Source organism: Silene latifolia, chromosome 9 (genome assembly GCF_048544455.1).
Source record: "Silene latifolia isolate original U9 population chromosome 9, ASM4854445v1, whole genome shotgun sequence".
NCBI classification, from domain to species: domain Eukaryota; kingdom Viridiplantae; phylum Streptophyta; class Magnoliopsida; order Caryophyllales; family Caryophyllaceae; genus Silene; species Silene latifolia.
The window spans coordinates 5094702-5117722 of NC_133534.1; the positions used below are offsets into that span (position 1 = coordinate 5094702).

General features: G+C 36.8%; 3 protein-coding genes across 4 annotated transcripts; 1 reads left to right on the forward strand and 2 right to left on the reverse strand.

The window, feature by feature from the left end:
• Positions 1–242: 242 nt before the first annotated feature.
• Positions 243–635, reverse strand: LOC141600488 (17.4 kDa class I heat shock protein-like). The gene has a single exon (XM_074420730.1). It carries the CDS (start codon positions 633–635, stop codon positions 243–245), a length of 393 nt encoding a protein of 130 aa, XP_074276831.1.
• Positions 636–8529: 7894 nt separating this feature from the next.
• Positions 8530–10580, reverse strand: LOC141600489 (uncharacterized). The gene is made up of 2 exons (XM_074420731.1): positions 10267–10580; positions 8530–9385 (listed from the first exon to the last, which is right to left on the reverse strand). Exons 1-2 carry the CDS (start codon positions 10578–10580, stop codon positions 8530–8532), a joined length of 1170 nt encoding a protein of 389 aa, XP_074276832.1.
• Positions 10581–15046: 4466 nt separating this feature from the next.
• On the forward strand, positions 15047–18567 carry LOC141598829 (S-adenosylmethionine decarboxylase proenzyme 2-like). 2 transcript variants are annotated; one of them, XM_074418622.1, is made up of 3 exons: positions 15047–15742; positions 16824–16971; positions 17087–18567. In XM_074418622.1, exon 3 carries the CDS (start codon positions 17255–17257, stop codon positions 18368–18370), a length of 1116 nt encoding a protein of 371 aa, XP_074274723.1. In that variant the 5' UTR covers positions 15047–15742; positions 16824–16971; positions 17087–17254; the 3' UTR covers positions 18371–18567. The 2 variants fall into 2 exon arrangements, with proteins under 2 accessions (XP_074274723.1, XP_074274724.1); XM_074418623.1 differs by having other exon boundaries at positions 15568–16642; positions 16698–16971.
• Positions 18568–23021: the final 4454 nt, after the last annotated feature.

Here is a 23021-nt window from a genome sequence, read left to right on the forward strand (position 1 = left end):
AAACCATCAACGAAATGTACAAAAATGAAAAGAAATAGAAAAAGACACCAAGATAGTCTATTATGAGCAACAAGCACAAATAAAATAAATTATACTCAAACAAGTTTTTAGCATCAAGTACACGAAACATTAAATTCAGACTCCTCGAAGGGGTGAATTTAATTACCTTGATCGACTACTGCACAAATAAGATAAATTATTATTATTATTATTCCGACAGTTGGTAATGGAGATACAAAATGTCATACAATGTTAAGGGGGACGGAGATGTACAGTAGACCGTTATCAAGATGGAACTTGACACGCTCCATTTCAGCCCTCAATGGAAAACGAAAACGTCTCCAAAATTGACCATAACTTATCTCAGCGACCGACCATTTTGTATCGGGCCCAAACTGGTTTAGAATAGGCTTCACACGCTCACCACGAATCACAACTTCATAGTCTTTCTTCTTAATCTCGACTGTCAAATCGTTGATCCCAGGAACTGTCAAAATAATGCTGTATTCTATGAGGCTCTCGAAAATATCTGCCTTCACCGTCTCCACGCCGTCACCTCCTTTTTCACAACATATTTCTGACCACTCCACAATTTGCTTACCATCACTTCCGACACCATTCAAGATCGTCCACATTATTATTACCGCAACTGCTGAACTCATCACCTTTGACTTCCTCATTCTCTTCCCTTAATCAACTATCTTTCCCCTTTTTCTTATTAATTGATGATGTGAATCACTGATATCAGTCAATAGGAATAAATGTAAATATTCTGTTTAGGTTACAAATCAAAATATACCCTAAAAACATAATAACACATGGCATGATTGCCTTCTTTAATTTGTTGTACGCTCTAATACAAATAGGTACCTCTCCATCTCAATCATTTGTTTGTTTTTTATTAAAATACTTAAATACTTCTCACAAAGAAAAAAAATATAACTGGGACAAAGGGAATAATATACATAACGTATATTTTAAAAGAAAAATTATAAATAACCACCATATATTTGCGTATTTTTACAAATAACCACGTTGTATTTCTGTTTTTACAAATATTTTCCGACTCTTTAATGAACAATTTATCTAAAATACCCATATTACCCCATAGACTTAAACAATACTTACATATTCCTATCCCTTTTTCCCCTAAATCATCCCCCAATCCCGTGACGAATTTTTGGTGACAATTTGTTAGTACTCCGACTCGTTTTATATGGTTAGCTCAATGTTACGTGTTCTAACCACTTATAGCCTTATAGGTAAGCATTGTAAACATGCTAAACGAATTTTTGGTGACAATTTGTGTTAGTACTCCGTGACTCGTATCGAACTCGGTTAAATGACTCAAATCGCGCTCGATAATAAAAAATTATTAGACCATCTTCAAGTAGTGGTCGCGCTAGCTAGGTCGTCTTAATCTCACCTTATTAACCTTGACTCATTTTCACCCTCCCAAGCAGAAGGTCGCGATCTAGGTCCTCAACCCAATCATTATCCACTTTACAACATTCTCAATCATTGTTTTTTTATTGTTTTATAATTGTTCAATCAATAAGAATTGACACATAGAAGGTCAATAAGACCATCTCTTGTGATCAACCTTGGTCACAAATTGACCATTTCTTGTTTTTGGTCACAAATTAAACACCTTTGGTCACACACTAACAACGCTAATTACTTGATTAACCATGACTGATAACGCTTTATTTTACGTATTATTGATCCGCATTTTATATCTTATTTGATCAAACTAATACTCAAAGTAACTTTATCGACCCATTTTAGTCTTATATAATACATTTGTTGATTAATTTTAAATAAAGTTATTTTATATTATTTGTTAGTATTTTGGTACTGTTTTCGTTTTAATATTTTGTAGGTACCATGTACCAAGTTAAGTGAAAGCGAGGCTTTGCAAGTAGATCGAATACAAGAAAGTTCTCTATTCGGACCAAAAGTGCGGGCCTTTTAATTTGTCAAGTTGACACACGTGGGCTTAGCAATTTTTGAGGCCAAAAATACCACTTGGCCCAAGTGGGCATGACCCCGGAATCCTGTCTGCTAAAGATTGTCGACACATTACTAATTATCGTCAGCAATTTGTAATGACTTTCCTAATCTACCCCTCACTCTAAAGCTCCCATATATTAACATTTTTTTTTAAGTACGACATTTCCGTCACCACCGCTTCAATTCCGTTAGCAAATTCAAGAAATCGACGACAAGTAATCTAAACTAGTTTAATTTTTAAAAAATTTGTAATTAGTTAGTAGATTTAGGTAGTTTAAAATAGAATCGTTATTGTTAGAGCGGATTAGCGATTATCGATTACCGCACCAAAATTAATCTAAGTCAGAAAATGATAAAAAAAAAACAAAAAAATTCCGGACAAAAAACATTTTCGTCCAAACGAAGGTCCGGACAAAGAAATTTTTCGTCCAGACCATGGTCCAGACAAAAATATTTTTCGTCCAGACCCATACGAAAAATATTTTCGGCCGGAATTTTTTTTTTTTGTTGTTTATTTTTTTTTTCCGAACGAAAATATTTTTCGTCTGGACCTGGGTCTGGACGAAAATATGTTCCGTCTGGACCTGGGTCTGGACGAAAAATATTTTTGTCTGGACAATGGCCTGGACGAAAAATTTCTTTGTCCGGACCTTCATTTGGACGAAAAATTTCTTCATCCAGGCCATTTTTCAACAATTTTTTTTTTTAAAAAATTATTAATTTCCGTCTTAAATTAGTTTTGGGTGCGTGGATCGATGATCGCTAATCCGTTCGCCAAATCATAAACTTGAAATGTAAACATATCTCTTGAACATCGTTACTAGCTTGATCGTTGTTACCGTCATTAGTCGATATGTTTAAAACCGTTTTAATCGAAAAGTTCGTAAATTAAATTACGTTTTTTTTTTCCCCAAAAACCATCTTTTTTGTTTTAGAAAGAGAGACAAATGGGATTTTAATGGGGACAATATTGGAAAGATGTGTTAATTGTCGACGATAATTAGTAAGAGTGTCGACGATCTTTAGTAGGACCCCATGGACAGCTGTGACGGTTGTGGTAATGTGACGGTTGTGGTAATGTGACAGCTGTCACGGGAGGGGATGTGCACATTAAGGGACAAGGATATCGCTCGTTGATGAGCGGGGTTTAGGTGGGGATTGGCTACGGTCCCCCACTGGCGGCGAGGATTACCTGTTGCGATGGGTAATTTGGCAGGGCTACACACTTCGGTGTGTAGCCAGTTACTGTGTGAGATGTGGTGGAGGATGATCAGCCGGTTACATTGTTTGTTTGACCTTTTATTGGTTAGTCAGTACTGACCACGTTGTTGTTGTTTGTGGTATCTGCTGTGATCCATTCGGGGATGGTGAGCAGTTGGCTTAGGAGATATTGTTGGTTTGTGGCTGCTGGGCTTGGAGGGATCGAGTCATCACGCTATCGGTTTAGAAGTGCAGAATCATGAGTTTTATAGTTTTTATCTTCACATGTAATTAGTTTGTACTGAGTTGTATAAATGTTCTTTTATCTTCACGGTAATGTTTTATAAATGTTCTTTTATTGTCTATTTGATCTAGTACCTCGGGAAACTGAGATGGTAACACCTTCATACACTGAATGATCCTTGGTAAGGCATCCTGGTGTCCGGGGTTGTTACAAACTAATACTCAATCCTTGATCTCCTTGTGGTTCGACCTCGACTACCCTTACTAGTTGAGAATTTTTTCGATCGGGTACGACGACCTCTACCTGCTATCAATGACCAAGCAAGGTCATGACCAAGCAATTAACCTTACTTGGAGATGGTCTTACAGGAAAGCTCATTTGCAATCAAATATTTAGTCCTTCCTTTGTCCCAGTAAAATGTTTTATCTTCGGTTTTGACGAAATGACCAATAAAAGAGGAAAAGGTTATTTATTGGATGTTAAGTGGACTAAATTGATTGTGGATTATCAAATTGTTCACCAAAGACTAGGGGTGCTAACGAGCTGAGCTGAACCAGAGCTTGGCCTTGCTCGACTTGTGCTCAAGAACTAAAACTCGATCTCGAGCTTACCTGATCTTGTAGAACATGTGCTCGATATCAAGCTTGCGAGCTTAACGCGAGCTGGAGCCGAACTCGAGCTCAAATCGAGCCTATATAATAGTTAGTTTTTTTATTTTTGTTCTACCGATATTTTCAATAACAAGGCTTGAAGGTTAAATGTAAAATATTTGACAAATAAGTGAGACATTTGATATACGTGATACAAAGATATAATTATGATAAAATATTATTATAAAATATGAGCAATATCTTATATAATCACATAAGTTTGAGCCGCTCACGAGCTTTTCGAGCCGAGCCAGCGTTTGCTCTGCTTGACTTGTTAAGCTCTCGAGCCGAGTCCGAGCTCGAGCCGATCTCGCACGAGCCAAGCTTTGACCGAGCTTTTACCAAGCCGATCTAGAGTTGCTCGCGAGCTGTCTCGTCTCATTAACACCCCTATTATTAGCTTTGTGACAAAAAACAAATTCGTTGAAAATAATCACAACTTAACTTAATTCTCTTTGGTTAGTTTTCTATTTCTATTTTTTTTGTTTCATATCAATATACAAATATACAATAGAGTGAAATATTAAATATTAATAAGATGTAAATTTAAAAAATTAGAAATAATAATAAAAAAAATTATATATATCACGCATGCGTTGCATGAGTTTATAGCATGAATTTTATGAGTGACTCATCTATGAGTAGGACGAAATCAGGATTCAATCTTTGGTGAGTTTCAAATTACTTTTACGTCATTGTAATTTATTCAAGATGTTATTTAATCTGTTTTATTTAAGACGATTACGTTTATCCGAAGAAAAATCAATTGAACTAATATAAACAAATAAATACAACAACATCAGAGTCTTAATCCCAAAATATAAACAAACAAATAAAAAAGAAAATTATAAAATACAAGGTTGGGCAAAATTTACAACACTTGAGAGTATACCTATCAAAATCTGACCCGACTCGATCGGTATCTTAGGGTCAAGGACCCGTAAATCTTGGTCTGCGACCAAATTCACGTTACAAAACGTGTCTCGACAAGTGTGAAAAAGTCAATGTTACCATTGGTGTCGTATGAAAGGAGTATTTAATGAAGATTTTATGAAAAACTAAAGTATATAAGAGCATCTCCAATGGTTAAACAAAAGGACTTGCTTGCAAATAAAAAAAATTTCAAGCTACTTGCTTAACCATTGGAGCACTTTACATATACTAGCTTAAATTGAGCTAGTAGCTTCATGGAGCTAGTAAGAGCATCCACAATGGTAAGCAACATCCCTACTAGCTTAACTCTCCACATCACATTTTTGAGCTAGAACACTTTTAAGCTACAAACTTCCCCAATGGTTAAGCTATAAGAGTTGTTGCTTAAATTGACTTATATACATTTATTTAATTGACACATATCTCTTTGTGGGTCCATTTGAGCTACTAGCTTCATGGAGCTAGTTGCTCAAACTAAGCTAGTTCATGTGAAGCTCTCCAATGGTTGAGCAACTAGCTTGAAACTTTTAGAATTTGCAAGCAAGTCCTTTTGTCCAACCATTGGAGATGCTCTAAGAGCATCCACAATGGTAAGCTAGTTGTTACTAGCTTACCTTTGCCACATCATTTTTTTGAGCAACAACAGTTTCAAGCTACAAGTTACTCCAATGGTGAATCCAATTTAGTATTAGCTTGATGAGACCTAACTAACACACTTTTCTATTAATTTATTTAATTCTTAATTACTAAACAAAAAATAAATGAGACAACTATTTTTCTATTGGTTATATTTTCTTGTGGGACCATTTGAGCTACTAGCTTCATGGAGCTACTAGCTCAATTTAAGCTAGTTGATGTGGAGTGCTCCAATGGTTAAGCAAGTAGCTTGAAATCTTTTTTATTTGCAAGCAAGTCCTTTTAGGTAACCATTGGAGATGCTCTAAGTTAAACGGGCCTACAAGAAAAAATCTACCAATTAAAACAACACTTGAATATTTTTAATTTTTATTTTCTAGGTAAAATAAGTAAATGTATTAATTAAAAAGGTGTTGTGGAAGGTAGTTGGCATATGGTCCATTTAACCCACAAGACTAAGCTAGTAGCTTACCATTGTAGTAGTTTGTAGCTTAAAATATTCTAGCTTGAAAATCTTATGTGGCAAAGGTAAGTTAGTAGCAACTATCTTGTCATTGGAGATGCTCTAAGGTCATCTATTATTTTCCTATTGCTAAACTTATGTTTCCTATGCCAATTCATTTTGTGTTAATTAGGCATGTTCTTTTGGACTTAAAGTCACCCCTTTAAGTTCAGTTTAGTAAGTCCAGTTCAATTCTGTTCTGTTCTTTTAATAAGTTCAGTTCAGCTTCTATAAGTTCAGTTTAGTTCAGCTCTTACAAATTCAGTTCAGTTCAGTTCAGCTCCAATAAGTTCAGTTCAGTTTCTATAAGTTCAATTTAGTTTCTATAAATTCAGTTCGGCTCCTATAAGTTCCGGTTAGACAGGTTCATACAACTTATATTAACTATAAATTCATACCCGTTTTGACGTTTTCTAATATTGACGAATTGAAAAAAAAAAAAATAGTACGCAATGCAAAAAAAAAATCCAATATTAAAATTATCCTATACACATTATTCTTTTAAAAAAAAAAGAACCTTAAAATTTGTTAATGCTAAAGTGCCTCCTCATTAATTATTCACAAGTTCACATATCTCATTTATATTTTTACCTTTATTTCACATATATACCTCATTAATCTCAACAGATTCAGGCATGTTTGAAATGAAGCGTAAAGGAGCTATCTACAAGGTACTAAATAACATAATAAAAGACATTTAGCGAGATAATGGATTCGATGATGTCGTTGAAAATGAAGATGAAGATGAAAGTGACGAGGAGGGTGATAATATGGAAATAGATGGTTAGATAAAAATATAATATGTAATTTATTTCTTATTGTAATGTATTGTCGTAATTGTAAAAAAAAATATCTAAACCGCAAAATTTTTATAAGTTCAGTTCAACTTCTATAAGTTCAGCTCTTATAAGAGTTCAGTTCCTAAAAGTCCAATTGATTAATTTATATAAACCGCAAATTTTTATAAGTTCAGTTCAACTTCTATAATAAGTTCAGTTCCTAAAAGTCCAATTGAGCTTGAAGAGTGGTGTTCCGGGTGTAATTCCGGAGCAGGATTGTGACCACTTGAGCTTGTAGAATGATGTCGTTGCTCGTCTCTTCCTTTCACTCTTTCCTGTAAAGATGAACAAACTGAGGGCTCGGCTTGGGGCCGAGCGTACTCACCCCGACGCTCAAGTCAGTAAACTTAGAGAGATAAGTTGTATGTTTAACTTGGCAAAGTATATTGTAGAGAGATAAGAGAGTTTTATACCAGATTTTTCAGTTGATTTCTCAATGAGAGAAGTGGAGTATTTATAGACTTTCACATTTTGTCACGTAGTGGCCAAGTGGCGTAGCAGGTGGAAAGACTGTCTTACCCTCGGCCGAGGGACCCATGACAGGCCGACATGCTTGGTTGACTCCATGCCGAGGGGACTGGATGTGAGTATACGGATATGCCTCTCGGCTTCTTCCGAACCGAGACCCAAGTGACAGGCCGAGGCTTTGTCGGTTAGGCCGTTTTTCTTTTGACTTGTTGTCTTTTAGCTTTGACCTTGGTCAATATGTTGACTTGGTCAGCGGGTGCAGAATATGCCCCATCAAGTGGTAAGTGCACATGCTCCCCCATACCATGTGCTGAAATTCCACTTCGTGGGTTATTGGAGGTTGTCATGATTTGAACCCATAACCTTTGGTCACACTAACTCTAATAACATCATAGTTGAACCATCTCAACCAAAACATTAAGTTGATATTTAAAACACAACTATTATATTTATTCATATTATTTACCAACAAGATTATCATTTACTCATCAATACAAAAGCATAAGTTTCACAACGAACTTATCGTAATAGAAAACCTAGACAAAAGCCAACAACGTAAAGAACGACCCTACTTACGTAATTACGTACATCACAATACTAATTTAATACCCAACTACAATAGATAGGTAGCATTACAACTCAAAAACAATCATACAATACTAATTCAATAAATTACATTTTTTTTTTTGTTATCATTATCATCATCATCTCCTGCACAATAATGTGCATACCGAGCCTTGAACCTGAGAATTGTGGTTGAGACACTAGTGTGTCAACCAACAAGTCACATGGAGACTGGTTAAATTACATTATTGTTACATCCATTATATATATAGAAATGTTTGAAAGCAAACTTAAGCTGAATATAGACTAGCTCAACATTATTATTCTTTTTAACCACAGACGACCTTAGTCACGATGTATACACTGTTTGATCTGCGCACCAAAATAAGAACTTTCTTTGAAAATGTGTCGCGGGCTGGTAGCATATATATTACAAGTCGAATAAATCAGATTCAATAGACGAAATGACCCATGATTACTCTACTCCCACTTACTTCTAAGTTGATGAGCATGCATGAAATCATAAGTCATCACAATACTTCCATTATTCCTCTTCAACACAAAACTCTCAACCAAAACATAACATCCAAAATTCCTCCAACCCTTAACTCCTTCATACACTTCTTCCTTAACCACTCTCAATTCCTTCTCTTGATTCCCTCTAACCCATCCAACCCTTTCTTCTTCCCAAATTATTCTATCCATTATCAATTTACTTAATCCCACCTCTTTATCTTTACTCTTAAACCACACAACTTCTTTATCCAAACTCCCATATGCTCCCACCGCGATTTCTCCACCAATTTTACCCACTCGAGTCTGCACAACAACATCAACTGTCACATTCTTTTCATCACCGTACCCATTATTCTCGACACTAAAAACACGCTCCCATCTTTGCTCAAGAGTCATTTCATAGAAAGCCGAGTATTTAACCCTTTCTTTTTCCGACTCTTCCTTGATGAACATAAAAGGACAATACCAAGTACCAACCACTACAGGTTTAGAGCATTGTTCGGAAATTGGGAAGTTGAAATCGGGTAATTGAGCTCGAAGAGACGGGTTAAGGCCGGAAACATGTTTTAGGGTGAAATTGGGTGCGGGTTTGCTCCTCATCTCCCAGTCATACCTGCGTAGGAATATCGGAGGGTGTCCGTCTGGAGCAGCAGACGCAGCTAAGAGCTTGTTCGTGTTAAATGGTGTTTTTGTCACAGAAAACTCAAATTGTTGATATATGTCTCGGGGATTAAAGGCTCGTGGTACAAAATCTATGATGCAGGGGATACAAAAACAACATATTTGCTTGTCTTCTTCTTTTGTACTTGCATATGCTTTCCTGTTAATTAGTAAATATGGAATTTTCAAGTGTAAGCTTAGTAACATAGTCAATTAGTGCATATTTGTAAAAGCATCAAAATTCAAACACATAACAAATTAACAATTATTGCAAATAGGGTTGGGGTTGAATGTACGCAATCGTATCATAGATAAATACTCCGTATATGTTAAAATGTCTCTTAAAACTGGCAAACTATAAGTAACCCTCATATTTGGAGAGGTCAAGAAAATCAAAGTTGGCTGGTGTGAGTGGTAAAGGCTCTTATCTCTTAAACAAGTGATCATGGTTTCAATTCCTGACTCTTGCGGATGAAAAAGTCAAACTTGGGAGGGGTCAATCCATTAAATTGCAGGAGATTGCCCCAAAAAAACATAGGATCAAGAAAAAGGAATATTGAAAGAATCTATTAAATGAGAGGGGATAATAGTTAACTTAAATTTGATTGTGAGTCGTGACAACATGATATTTTATGATGATCCAACAAAAACTCAATATATATATACTCCAGTTTACGCTTGATTTATTGTTTAGAGGTAGATCTAACTTACAAAATCATCCTACGAAATAATTTGAGATTGTTTTAGTTATCTCACAATTATTTTTCTATTTTCTTTCCCGCATACTACGTAATTAACTTGATTTCCAATAAGGATCATATGTCCCACCGTGTCCCATTCTATGTCCTCACCGCTTAATTTTCCTGTACAGTAGCTTTGTTCAGCTAGTAATGCAAGCAGTTTACTATTTAATGTCAACGAAGATAACATATGAACACAAAAATGAATTTAAAACTATAAACATATCCGATTTGACCTATGAACGTATATGCAAGCACACACTAAAAAAAACTTGTACTATAAGAAAGTGAGATTACGTACCCTTCATGCTTTCCATCAGTTTCAATGACATAATACAAATTAGATGACAACGGCTGATTAACGACAGGAATCAGATAGATATTTGTTCGATAACTATATTCATCATCTTTCCCATCTATAGTTAGAAGTTTATTCTGTGGAAATGGTAGACTTATAATTGGTGGTTTTTTGGATGGTTTAGGATTATTATAAGTTGGCACCGTATTGTCATCTTCGTCTTCAATTACCAAATAACCAGAATTTGGACCTTCGGGTAGTTGCGACAAGGTGTTTCGTGACTTCTTACATCGAGTTAATGACTTGGTTGTATACATACTTGGTTTTTAGTAAATATATTTTGTTTTGTGAATGAATGGGATGGATAATAGTAGTTATGTTATGTGTTACGGAGTAGTACATATAATGTGTCTAATTGTTCGCACGAAGTTTCCTGTCAGTGTATTATTACAGTTATTTGGTTGACCAGGTTATTGAAAGTCAACGAAAGCTTTTGACTTTTGTAGAGAGATCGATAAAGATCTTTGGTTGACTTTACATAAGTTTGAACAAACCCATGCAATTATCCAAGTACACTTATTTTATGTAACTTATTTAACTTATTTTGTTTAAGACAATTATCTTTATCATAAAAGAAATCGATTGAACTAATATATAATAAACACGAGATGGGTCTGGCCTTACCCACGGTGGAGGAGGAAAGTCTAACTCATGGCCCGAGAATCTTTCTTATCTCCCAAAATCAATTGTGATGGGAGAAACACCCAGCGCCTTATAAGATAAACAATCTCTCTCTTTTTCACCGATGTGGGACTCACAAATGGATTTATACTCCAACACACCCCCTCACTTGTGAGCCCACTTAAAGATCGGTGGAGGGATGGACATCCTCTGGTAGTCATAGTGCTCACTCGACCCGAGGGGTGGACTTCCTCATCTTTGAAATCGGAGGGATTTGGACATCCTCACGGCGGGTCGGTGCACATAAAGGCTCGATTTTAAACACGAGACCCAGTCTTTTTTTTGCCTTGAGCTCGATACCATAATAAACACGAGATGGGTCGACCTTACCGCGGTGGAGGAGGGAAGTCTAACTCACAAGCCCAAGAATGCTCTTATCTCCCAAAACCAATTGGCAATGGGAGAAACACCCTAGGCCTTATAAGATATAGACAATCTCTCTCTTTTTCACCGATGTGGGACTCACAAGTGGATTTATACTCCAACACACCCCTCACTTGTGAGCCCACTTAAAGATCGGTGCGGAGGGACTGGACATCCTCAGGCAAATCACGGTGCTCACTCGACCCAGGGGACCTGGACTTCCTCATCTTGGAAACCGGAGGATGGACATCCTCACGGCGGGTCGGTGCACATAAAGGCTCGATTTTAAACACGAGACCCAGGTCTTTTTTTTTTTGCCTTGGGCTCTGATACCATAATAAACACGAGATGGGTCTGGCCTTACCCGCGGTGGAGGAGGGAAGTCTAACTCACAAGCCCAAGAATGCTCTTATCTCCCAAAACCAATTGGCAATGGGAGAAACACCCCTAGGCCTTATAAGATAGACAATCTCTCTCTTTTTCACCGATGTGGGACTCACAAGTGGATTTATACTCCAACAATATAAACAAAGAAATATTCACTCTGTCGCTGTTAATAATTATCATTTTCCACTTTTAGGTGTATCAGTTAATAATTATAATTCCATTTATTATATTCTATCCCATATGCAAGTGATATAATTGTGAAGTAAAATGTTTTATTCTCATCTCATTGGTCTTTGTGGCGATTTCACTTGATAAATGAGTTGGACGGAAGGGTACTAATAAAGAAGATTCAAGAATGTGCAAAATTTGACTCATCTATGAGTAGGATGATTGGGCCAAGGCTCAATCATGCCAAGGATTGGGCCAATCTCGATTGAACTACTTTGAAACGGACTCACCAAAGATTGGCTTAATCTCACCATCAAGTAGACCCGTCAAAGTCTATGAGGTTAACCCGTTTTCTGTAGGGCCTGGATCTTTTATATTCCAAAAAGCCCATGGGTTGCTCCCAAAAGGCCCAAATGTTTGGGCCAAGTTTAGGCCAAGCGCTTGTCCCGACTACATTCATTATATATAAATTTTTATATATATATTACATCCTTCTTGATTATTTGTTTACTTTTGATTAAAATTTTCGTCATAAAAAATAAAAAAGATAGATAAATGATTAGGACGAAGAGAATACTATTTATGTAAATAGCGATAAATTTATAAACAGCTCTTCTAAGACTCGTGTATGTTTATTACTTCGTTCTATCATTTAAGACTGAGGTCACCATAGCATAAATCATATCCATGAAGTGATGAAGACATGATTAGCATTCTAAAGTAGATAATAGTTATATTTGTCTTTAGCTTTACTTTTATAGAGTAATTTAATACACTTTATCACCTTTTCTTACAAACTTTATAAATTTTATAAACTATGCTTGTAATTTTATAAACTTGACTAAGTTATCTCCATCCCTAACTCGTAAATCGTGGGTCCAAAAAACCCAAATAAGCCCGATCTAGCATGTGGTTAGGTTTGGCCCTACTAGAATGACCCACACATTTGGCCCGACACGGCCTTACCCACACATATCAGTCAATTTTGTGATCCTAATTTGCCCCAAACCTAATTTTGGACATCCTTTATTATATTTTCTTGTGTTAAACACAAGAGGAAATTTAACGTTAACGGGATTTGAAACCGGATCATGAATAACGTTTTTCATAACTTAACGACTTTATTAATTAAAATACAATTTGGCAATTGTCAAGCATTAGCGGAAACGTCATTTGTGCTACATAGACTTTGAGTTTTGTTGATCATGTATTCGTTCATACGGAGTATAATATTATACTTTGAACCTTCAGATTGCATTTACCTAGCAATAGTATGCTAGCGTAATCCCTACGGTTAGGCCTTAATTACTCTGTAGTCCATATCTATCTGTTGTTTATACAAGAGAATTCGAAAATTAAGACGTATGCATCTAAAAGACTAATTGATTATTGATCTAACTAACATTTTAGGAAATTCGGTAGGCAAAATTATATTTCAAGTATAATTGATAGCGATATATTGACATTAATATTGATATTGATATTGATTCGCGGAAGCGTGACGACAAACAAGCATGTGTGAGCAAATACGTACAAGTCAACAAGTGGAAGAATAGGTAAGCATTATTGGAGGGAGAAGGCATCTTATTCTGGATCACGGGAGAAGAAATGCTAATGAAATGGGGTGGGCATCGGATAGATAAGAACCAAGTAATCACATAGATCGTGAGTCAGCCATTACTACTTTATACCAAGGGAATCTGATTCTTTGCATTTGTTAATTATGGCCCCAATCAATTTGATTCAATTTTCTTGGCCTCATCCACCAATTTATCTAATTAGGGTATATGATCCCTCTCCACTAATGTGGCTTCTTCTAGTACCCACCCCCATCACATAATAATTCAATTAAAATATTGTTACTTTTGGTTAACTTTGATAATATAATATAAATAAAATTACTTTTACAAATAAGGAGTGGATGGTCATTAAGCTTTTTTTGGCCTAAAGAAAAGGCCCAAGTTTTGTAAGGAGCGGTTTGGACTGGGACGGGCCTACAGGTTTGAGCCATTTGATTACCTCTAGTTCTGGGGTATGATGGGTTGGAACTTGGAACGTTGGGTGTAAGAGGTGTAGGCGAGTCTGAGGGAAGATGATATGAGACAATTTATGGTGTTTACTATTGAACGATTTAGAAACTAACTTTTGAGTTTTAATTTTTAAAAGGAAAGGTAAGATCCGGTGTGGAGATTACCTTGGAAATAGAAAGTACATAAGACGAGATGGAAGTGAAGAGTAAAGGGTCTAAAGGAAGTGAGGGAGACGAGAGTAGGGAAATGGATTGTATAAGATAATATTATAGGACGTAATATAATATTATAGGACGCTGCTAGAGCCGTTAAAGGTTAGAAACGAATTTTGAGGTCTTATTCTTTTGGATTTAATTTCAACTCGGTTTGGCTTTATTCGATTCAGCTTCATTCAATTTAGTTCAGCTCACCTTTCCCTAAATTAAAATGTCATTTCACCTTATTTCAATTCAGTTAAACTCTATTCAGGTCAGTTCAGTCCAGGCCATCTCTTTTCAGTCGAAAATAAAAAGGCCTAAGAATCTATGGCGTTCTGGCTTAATTTCACCTCGTCTTTTCACAAATTAATTCTTACTTTAGCTCCATTCAGTTTAATTAAGCTACATTTAGTTTATTTTAGTTTAGTTTAATTCTGTTCAGCTCTTACTAGCCAAAAGTCTGAGAAGAAGAGGGTTTAATTCTTATTTTACTTTGGTAGAGTTCAGTTCAATTCATTCCTGTCGAAAAAACATAGTCTAAGTGTGATTCTCTAGTAAACATCAAATCATCAATCATACAAAGCTAGAGCAAGGAACAAAACAATGTTCAAATTTGGTTACATTTGCATGTACACACAATGTCGTTTATTTTAAACATTATTTTCATTGACCAATCAATCTTTTATTCGTCGACTAATTCACAAATCAATAGGTCTTGGTATAGACGGGTGGAGCAAACAGACGAGTAAAGACCTCTAATAAAATGGGTAGAGGGGACAAGGTGAGGCACCCCGATGTGCTTCCCACTTTATGACAAATGGGTATTTTGTGAGGGGAAATGGTATCCGTCTATACATATAGACGGGTAGTGTCCGTCTATAATGAGAATTTGTGTTCACAAATTTGCCCACCCACAAGAGTCACAATTCATTGCACCAAAAAAAAAAGAGTCACAATTCACAGCACACAAACATTTGTAATCACGTCGTTCCTGATTATTAGACTCACTCCTTAATTACATAAATCAATAAATAATTAACATTCCAAATATATTTATAAGAAACAAATAAATCAGATCTTAAACAACGGAGAACCACACAATAATAATACCATATCAATCCCAAATCAACTCACAGCCACAAATAATAAATCCTTCCATAAATATAAACAAAAAATAAATATAAATACGCTTACAATTAACCATCTCAATTCTGAGCCACACAGCACAAACACATTCTAAACACCTCATAACCTCACAAACTGACACGTGTGCGGCCAATAAAAACCCAATAAAAAACTCCCTTCTGTCACGCAGAGTAACCTCCACGAAACCCTCGCAAGGGTATTTCCGTCTTTTCACTCCCCCAACAGCTAGGTTTTCAAACCCTTTATAAACACCACCACCTCGCCTCATTATTATCCCATTATTATTTTCATCATATAATTTGTTCATCATCAACAAATAACCTCTCAAATAATCCCCGAATCATTTCAATTTGATTGATTTTCTCTTTCCTAGGGTTTCTTTAATTTCTGGTGTTGTTTCTTGAGATCGAATTTCTCTGGTTCTGATAATTATACCCAGATATATATGTAAGTCTCCAGATCTGTTAAGGTTTTGATTTTTTGTTTAATTTTTTGGAATTGAATCGTTTGATTTATGGTTTTTGTTGAGATCTGTTTAATTCATTGTTATAATTAGGTTTTTATTGTAATGATTTTCATGTTTTGTTGATGTTTATGTATGAAATTAATTGATTTAGGATTTTAGAGTTTAATCTAATTGCATGTTGATTAAAATTGATGAATTTTATTTTATTTTAATTTAATTGATCAGATTGTAGTTTGTTATAGGATTTCTAGCATCACTTACTGGATAATCGTAATTATATTAAGTTAATTTGAAACTACTCCCTCTGACTTGGTCATTTGTTTACGTTTTTGTTCTTTTAAGAGCGATATTTTAATGAAAGGTAAACAATTGATTGAGACGGATGTGTACGTCTTATAGATCTGATGTTGGTTAAATTTATGACCGATAATTCTTCGAAGTTTTCTCTCTTTTGACGAATAATACATGGAACACTGACAAGATGTTTATGCATGTTGAAATTGGATCAAATAAAATGTTGATTAATGACTAAATAATGTAGATCTTGGTACATAATTTATTCAAAGAGTTGTTTCTTATTCTGGTTATCGAATACCCCGTCCCAATTATCTTATCTTCTATAAAAGATAGACAAATGACCGTCCCAATTATTATTTTACCTTTGATTAAAATAATGTAGATCTTGATACATAATTATTCAAAAATTTGATTATTGTTCTAGGTTTTGAATACTCCCTGTCCCAATTATTTGTTTAACTTTGATTAAAATACCCCTTTTAACGAATATAAAAGATAGACAAATGACGAGACAATAAGAGTATTAATGTAGTATTAATGTTTGAATGCCATAGCGTAATTCTTGTGCTGCTCTTTTTGTCTCGGTCATTTGTCTATTCTTAAGAGCGTACTCGTAAATCGACACGTTATATATCTGAGTGGATCACCTTAATTCGTCTAGGCATTGATTCGATTTTTGACTTCTAATTGAATGCGCTATAATCTTCAAACCGTCAACAATCGTCCCGGTTATTAATCACTGTTTGATATATTTTGTTACTACAGATTGAATGAGCTAATGGAATCAAAAGGTGGTAAAAAGAAGTCTTCTAGTAGTAGTAGTAAATCGTTTTTCGCACCACTCGGCTACAGCATTGAGGACGTTCGACCAAAGGGAGGAATTAAGAGATTCAGATCAGCTGCCTACTCCAACGTTAGTTTCTTCTTCATTATACCTTCATTCTTTCGCATTATTCATTCTCGATTTTTTTAATTCATTTCATTCATTTGAGTCTTATTGTTGTTTCGTTTGCTTGTTTGTTTTGCAGTGCGCTCGCCTTCCATCCTGATATTCTCTAAGCTTTAACTCCGTCGACCATACGTGGTCATTTTTTTTAATTTTCTGCTTTTAAATAAAATTAGGTTTTTAGATTTCCAGTTCCTTTCTTCTTCCTTTTCCCTCTTTCCTGCAACACTTTCCTCCAGACGAGATAACAATGACGGTCCCTATGATGGGAAACAACAACCACCACGACGACGAGAACAACACCATGGCCATTTCTGCCATTGGTTTCGAAGGGTTTGAAAAGAGGCTTGAAATTAACTTTTATGAGCCTGGTATTTTTGTCGATCCTGAAGGGAAGGGCCTCCGTGCTTTATGCAAGGCCCAATTGGATGAATTCCTTGACGCTGCTGCGTGTACGATTGTCGACTCCCTCGCTAACGAAAGCGTGGACTCGTATGTCCTATCTGAGTCGAGCCTCTTTGTCTATTCATACAAGATCATCATTAAGACTTGTGGCACCACAAAGCTTCTCAATGCTATCCCTCCGATTTTGAGGTTGGCTGCAACCTTGTCCCTTGACGTGAAATCTGTGCGCTACACACGTGGGAGCTTCATCTTCCCAGGGGCACAGTCTTACCCTCACCGATCCTTCTCAGAAGAAGTTGCTGTTCTCGATAAGTACTTTGGTAACCTCGGTTCAGGCAGCAAGGCCTTTGTGATGGGCAGCCCTGCAAAGCCACAGAAATGGCATGTTTATTCCGCCACTGCGGAAACCAGCTATGACGACCCTGTGTACACTCTGGAAATGTGCATGACTGGTCTTGACAAGGAGAAGGCAGCGGTCTTCTTCAAGTCCCAATCGGCTTCTGCTGCCGTGATGACTGAAGACTCTGGAATCCGTAAAATCCTTCCAGACTCGAATATCTGCGATTTCGACTTTGAGCCCTGTGGTTATTCCATGAACGCCATTGAGGGACCTGCTGTGTCCACCATCCATATCACCCCTGAGGATGGTTTCAGCTACGCTAGCTTTGAAGCAGTCGGGTACGATCTGGGTGTAGTCGACTTGAACCAAATGGTGGAGAGGGTGCTTGCTTGCTTTGAACCCAAAGAGTTCAGTGTGGCAGTCACTATCGACACTGCCGACAAGGTGCTCGAGAAGTACTGTTCTGTTGATGTTGTTGGTTACAGTCGTGAAGAGGGTGGTATTGAATCCCTCGGTTCTGGTGGATCCGTCTTTTACCAGAAATTCTGCAAATCGGCGTCCGTCTGCGCCCCTAAGAAACCTCTGAAACTTTGCTGGCAAGAGGAGGAAGAAGAAGAATAGGAGTACTAGTACTTCTATTATGTTTTATTTACTAAGCTAAATAAGATGTGATTGGACTATTATAATTACATTGTTGTGTTTGTGGTTTGCTTTCGATGTTTTACTCTAATGAGTCTGTGATTATAAGACTCGGCATTATTATTATGAACTATTAAGAGTTTATTAATGGTGATTGCGGGAATTATGATTGTTTTCGATATGGTATGCTTGTGGCTTACTTGCATCCTATAACTGGCAATGTTTGGCGAAGGATTATGTAAATATAGATTGGAGTTTTAACTTCATTGTTGGATGGGCCATGGGCTTTCTATTCCTGTGTTCTGGGTCTCAAAGTGTTGTAGTGAATAGATTTGACTCGAGTGACTTAAAAACTCAAATGTTGCAGAACATGCCCAAACGAGACAAATACCAAGTATGTTTTAATCGAGCTGAACCGAGAATTGTAAACACGTATACGTAATGAATAATGATAATACAGTAGAGTATCGATGCACCAGAGTATTTTCCCTAATGGGGGACTTCAGCAAGAGGAGAGGCATGGCGAAAACTTGCCAATTCTATCAGCACATCCAGTTTTAAGTCTGTTAAGTCACAAAAGTTACAGTGTGTTGGTCTTCTCTGAGACGCAGCAGCTTCCCAGAGCTGCTTGAACTTTTAGTCTCCCAAAAGCCGAAGTCTAGTGTTCTTAGGAATTTTTTCTGTTCTTCCAGTGCTCTCGTCTAGTGTCGAATAATATGTTAAGACTGTTCAACACTTCTTCAATTAACATTCAACAAGGTACATTTAAATTGTTGAGTTTTTTTTTGTTTTGAAGTTGTGCACGAACAATATGAGAACACTAACATTGGTGCCCGGGCCCGACCGGGGTATCTCTATTTATCGCACGTGGGCACCCGACAACAAAGGATATTTGAGTCTGTCCGTGTGTGATAAACTAGTCATGGACGGAAATTAGAGACTCGTTAAAAATGTTTTAATACTTGTTATTTAGGGCTGAAATCGTATTGGGTAACTCCTGAAACGACCTTGACACGTGAACAATCGGGAGAAAAAAAAAGCACGATTCGGTATGGCCTCCCAAATGGCTCAAAATGAAGTGTGTAATATACGGTTTTCGAGATTTCAGGGTCTCAGAACAAAAATGTTTGTAAATGACAAGGACGATTTCTCGGATCAGTCTATGCGGTCTCACAACTTTTGAGGAAAAACGGATGATATTTCTGCTTGTCGGTGTGCGATAATTAAGTGAGACGGAAATCGGATACTCAGTAAAATTGGTTAATACTATTTATTTGGAGCTAAAAATGAATAATGTAACTCCTGAAGCGACCCCGAACACACAGGAGACAAAGAAATGCGACCCGAAACAACTTCTCGAACGCCTCAAATTGAAATCCCGGAACAAATTGTTCGAACATGGATGATTTCTCCTGTTAGACAAAGCGGTCTCACAAAATGTGATGAACAACATAGGACATTTGAGGCTGCCGGTGCGATAAACCATTCATGGGTGGAAATCGATGACTCGTTAAAATGTTTTAATACTTATTATTTGGGGCTGAAATCGAATAGGGTAATCCTAAAGCGACCCTTAACACGTGGTGAAAAACTGGGAGAAAAAAGAAGCACGATCCGTTACGGCCTCCCGAACAGCTTAAAATTAAGTGTATAATACACTGTTTTCGAGATTTCAGAGTCTCAGAATAAAAATATCGGTAAATCACAAGGACAATTTCTCGGATCAGTTTAAGCAACCACACAAATTTTGAAGAACAACAAATGATATTTCAGGTTGTCAGTGGGCGATAATTAAGTAAGAGACGGATATCAGATACTCGTTAAAATTGGTTTAATACTATTTATTTGGAGATGAAAATAAATAATGTAACTCCTGAAGCGACCCCGAACACGTGGCATAAAACCGGAGAAAAAGAAATATGATCCGAAACGGCCTCTCGAACGCCTCAAATTGAAGTATAATACCCGTTTTTCGGGATTCGAAGGTCCCAGAACAAAAAAGTCTGTAAATCACATGGTTGATTTCTAAGGTCAGACAAAGCGACCTCACAAAATTTGTGGAGCAACAGAACATTTGAGGTTGCCCGTGTGCGATAAATTAGTCAGGGGCGGAAATCGGAGACTCGTTAAAAATGTTTTAATACTTGTTATTTGAGGCTGAAATCGATAAGGATAACTCCCGAAGCGACCCTTGACACGAGGTGAAAAATCGGGAGACAAAGAAGCACAATCCGGTACGGCCTCCAGAACAGCTCAAAAAGAAGTGTATAATACACTGTTTTCGAGATTTCAGAGGTCTTGGAAAAAAAATCTCTATAAATCACAAGGACGATTTCTTGGATCAGTCTTAGCGGCCACACAAATTTTAAGGAAAAACAGATAATATTTCAGGATGTCGGTGTGCGATAATTAAGTGAGAGACGGAAATCGGATACTCGTTAAAATTGGTTAATACTATTTATTTGGAGCTGAAGATGAATAACGTAACTATTGAAGCGACTCCGAACACGCGGTAGAAAAATATGAGAAAATACGACCCGAAACGACCTCTCGAACGCCTCAAATTAAAGTGTATAATACACGTTTTTCGGGATTTGAAGGTTCCGGAACAAAAATGTCCGTAAATCACATGGATGATTTTTCGGTTCAGACAAAGAGGCCTCACAAAATTTGAGGGGCAACAGATGACATTTAAGGCTGCCCGTCTGCGATGAAGTAATCATGGGGAAATCGGGAACTCGTTAAAAATGTTTTAATACTTGTTATTTGGCGCTGAAATCAAATAGGGCAACTCCTGAAACGCCCCTTGACACGTGGTGAAAAACCGGGAGAAAAAGAAACACGATCCGGTACGGCCTCCTAAACGGCTCAAAAAAGAGTGTATAATACACGGTTTTCGTGATTTCAGGGTCTCAGAACAAAAATGTGTAAATCAAAAGGACGATTTTGCGGGTCAGTCTTAACGGCCTCACAACTTTTGAGGAAAAATGGATGATATTTCAGGTTGTCGGTGTGTGATAAAAGAAAGAGACGGAAATCGGATACTCGTTAAATTGGTTTAATACAATTTATTTGGAGCTAAAAATGAATATTGTAACTCCTGAAGCGACTCCTAACACGTGGTTGAAAAACAGGAGAAAAAGAAATACGGCCTCTCGAACGCCTCAAATTGAAGTGTATAATACACGTTTTTCAGGATTCAATGGTTCTCGAACAAAAATGTTCATAAATCACATGGATGATTTCACCTGTTAGACAAAGCAGGCTCACAAAATTTGAGGAGCAATAGAGGACATTTGAGGCTGCCCGTGTGCGATAAACTATTCATGGGCGAAAATCGGTGACTCGTTAATACTTTGTTATTTTGGCCTGAAATCGAATAGGGTAATCCTGAAGCGGCCCTTGTCATGTGGTGAAAACCGGGAGAAAAAAAGATGCATGATCCGGTAGGGCCTCCAGAACGGCTAAAAAAGAAGTGTATAATACACGGTTTTTCGAGATTTCAGGGTTTCGGAACAAAAATGTTTGTAAATCAAAAGGACATTTTCTTGGATCAGTCTAAGCGGCCTCACAAATTTAAAAGAAAAACGGATGATATTAATGTTGTCGGTGGGCGGTAAATAAGTGAGAGACGGAAATCGGATACTCGTGATGAGGACCACCATTGATTAATTGAGATCTTTCATGTAATTTGGTAATTTGGGGTCTGATTGTCGTTTGGTCTAACTAATGTAATGCGATGGTTTTGCATTTAGGGGTTAATTAAAAGGTTTTGAAATTGATTAGAGGGGAAAAGAGGTAGTAATAATTATTGTTTACTTCAAATAAATAAAGGGTTTTTAAGATATGACCTGATAAACAAGTAGTCGGTTACTTGGTACATTGTGAGAAAAATGGATGTATAGGTGAGATTAATATGGGTTAAAACATAGGCTGGATTAATATAAGAAGGAGAAGCATAGGTTGGATTATTCCCATAAAATAACCCTAATATTTATTTGGAGTTGAAAATGAATAATGTAACTCTTGGAGCGACCTCGAACACGTGGTAGAAAAAAAAGGAGAAGAAGAAATACGACCCGAAATGGCCTCTTGAACGCCTCAAATTGAAAGTGTAATACACGTTTTTTAAAATTCGAAGGTCCCGGAATAAAAATATCCGTAAGTCACAAGGATGATTTCTCAGGTTAGACTAAACGGCCTCACAAAATTTGAGGAGCAACAGAGGACATTTGAGGCTCCTCGTGTGCTATAACTACTCATGTGCGGAAATCGGTGATTTGTTAAAAAATGTTTTAATGCTTTTTATTTGGGGCTGAAATCGAAAAGGGTAGCTTTTGAAACGACCCTTGACACGTGGTGAAAAACCGGGAATAAAACGAAGCACGATCCGGTACGACCTCCCAAACGGCTAAAAAAGAAGTGTATAATACATGGTTTTCGAGATTTCAGGGTCTCGTAACAAAAATGTTTGTAAATCACAAGGACGATTTCTAGGATTAGTCTAAGCGGACTCACAAATTTTGAGGAAAAACGGACGATATTTCAGGTTGTCAGTGTGTGATAATTAAGTGAGAGACGAAAATCGGATACTCGTTAAAATTGGTTTAATACTATTTATTTGGAGCTGAAA

What these genes read in the sequence shown, in the direction of transcription:
- LOC141600488 (XM_074420730.1), bottom strand. Translation starts at nt 635, where the DNA reads ATGTGGACGATCTTGAATGGTGTCGGAAGTGATGGTAAGCAAATTGTG.
- LOC141600489 (XM_074420731.1), bottom strand. Translation starts at nt 10,580, where the DNA reads ATGTATACAACCAAGTCATTAACTCGATGTAAGAAGTCACGAAACACC. An exon ending in ACTGATGGAAAGCATGAAGG is followed by an intron (nt 9,386 to 10,266) that starts GTACGTAATCTC and finishes ACTAATTAACAG; the next exon opens with GAAAGCATATGCAAGTACAA.
- LOC141598829 (XM_074418622.1), top strand. Translation starts at nt 17,255, where the DNA reads ATGACGGTCCCTATGATGGGAAACAACAACCACCACGACGACGAGAAC.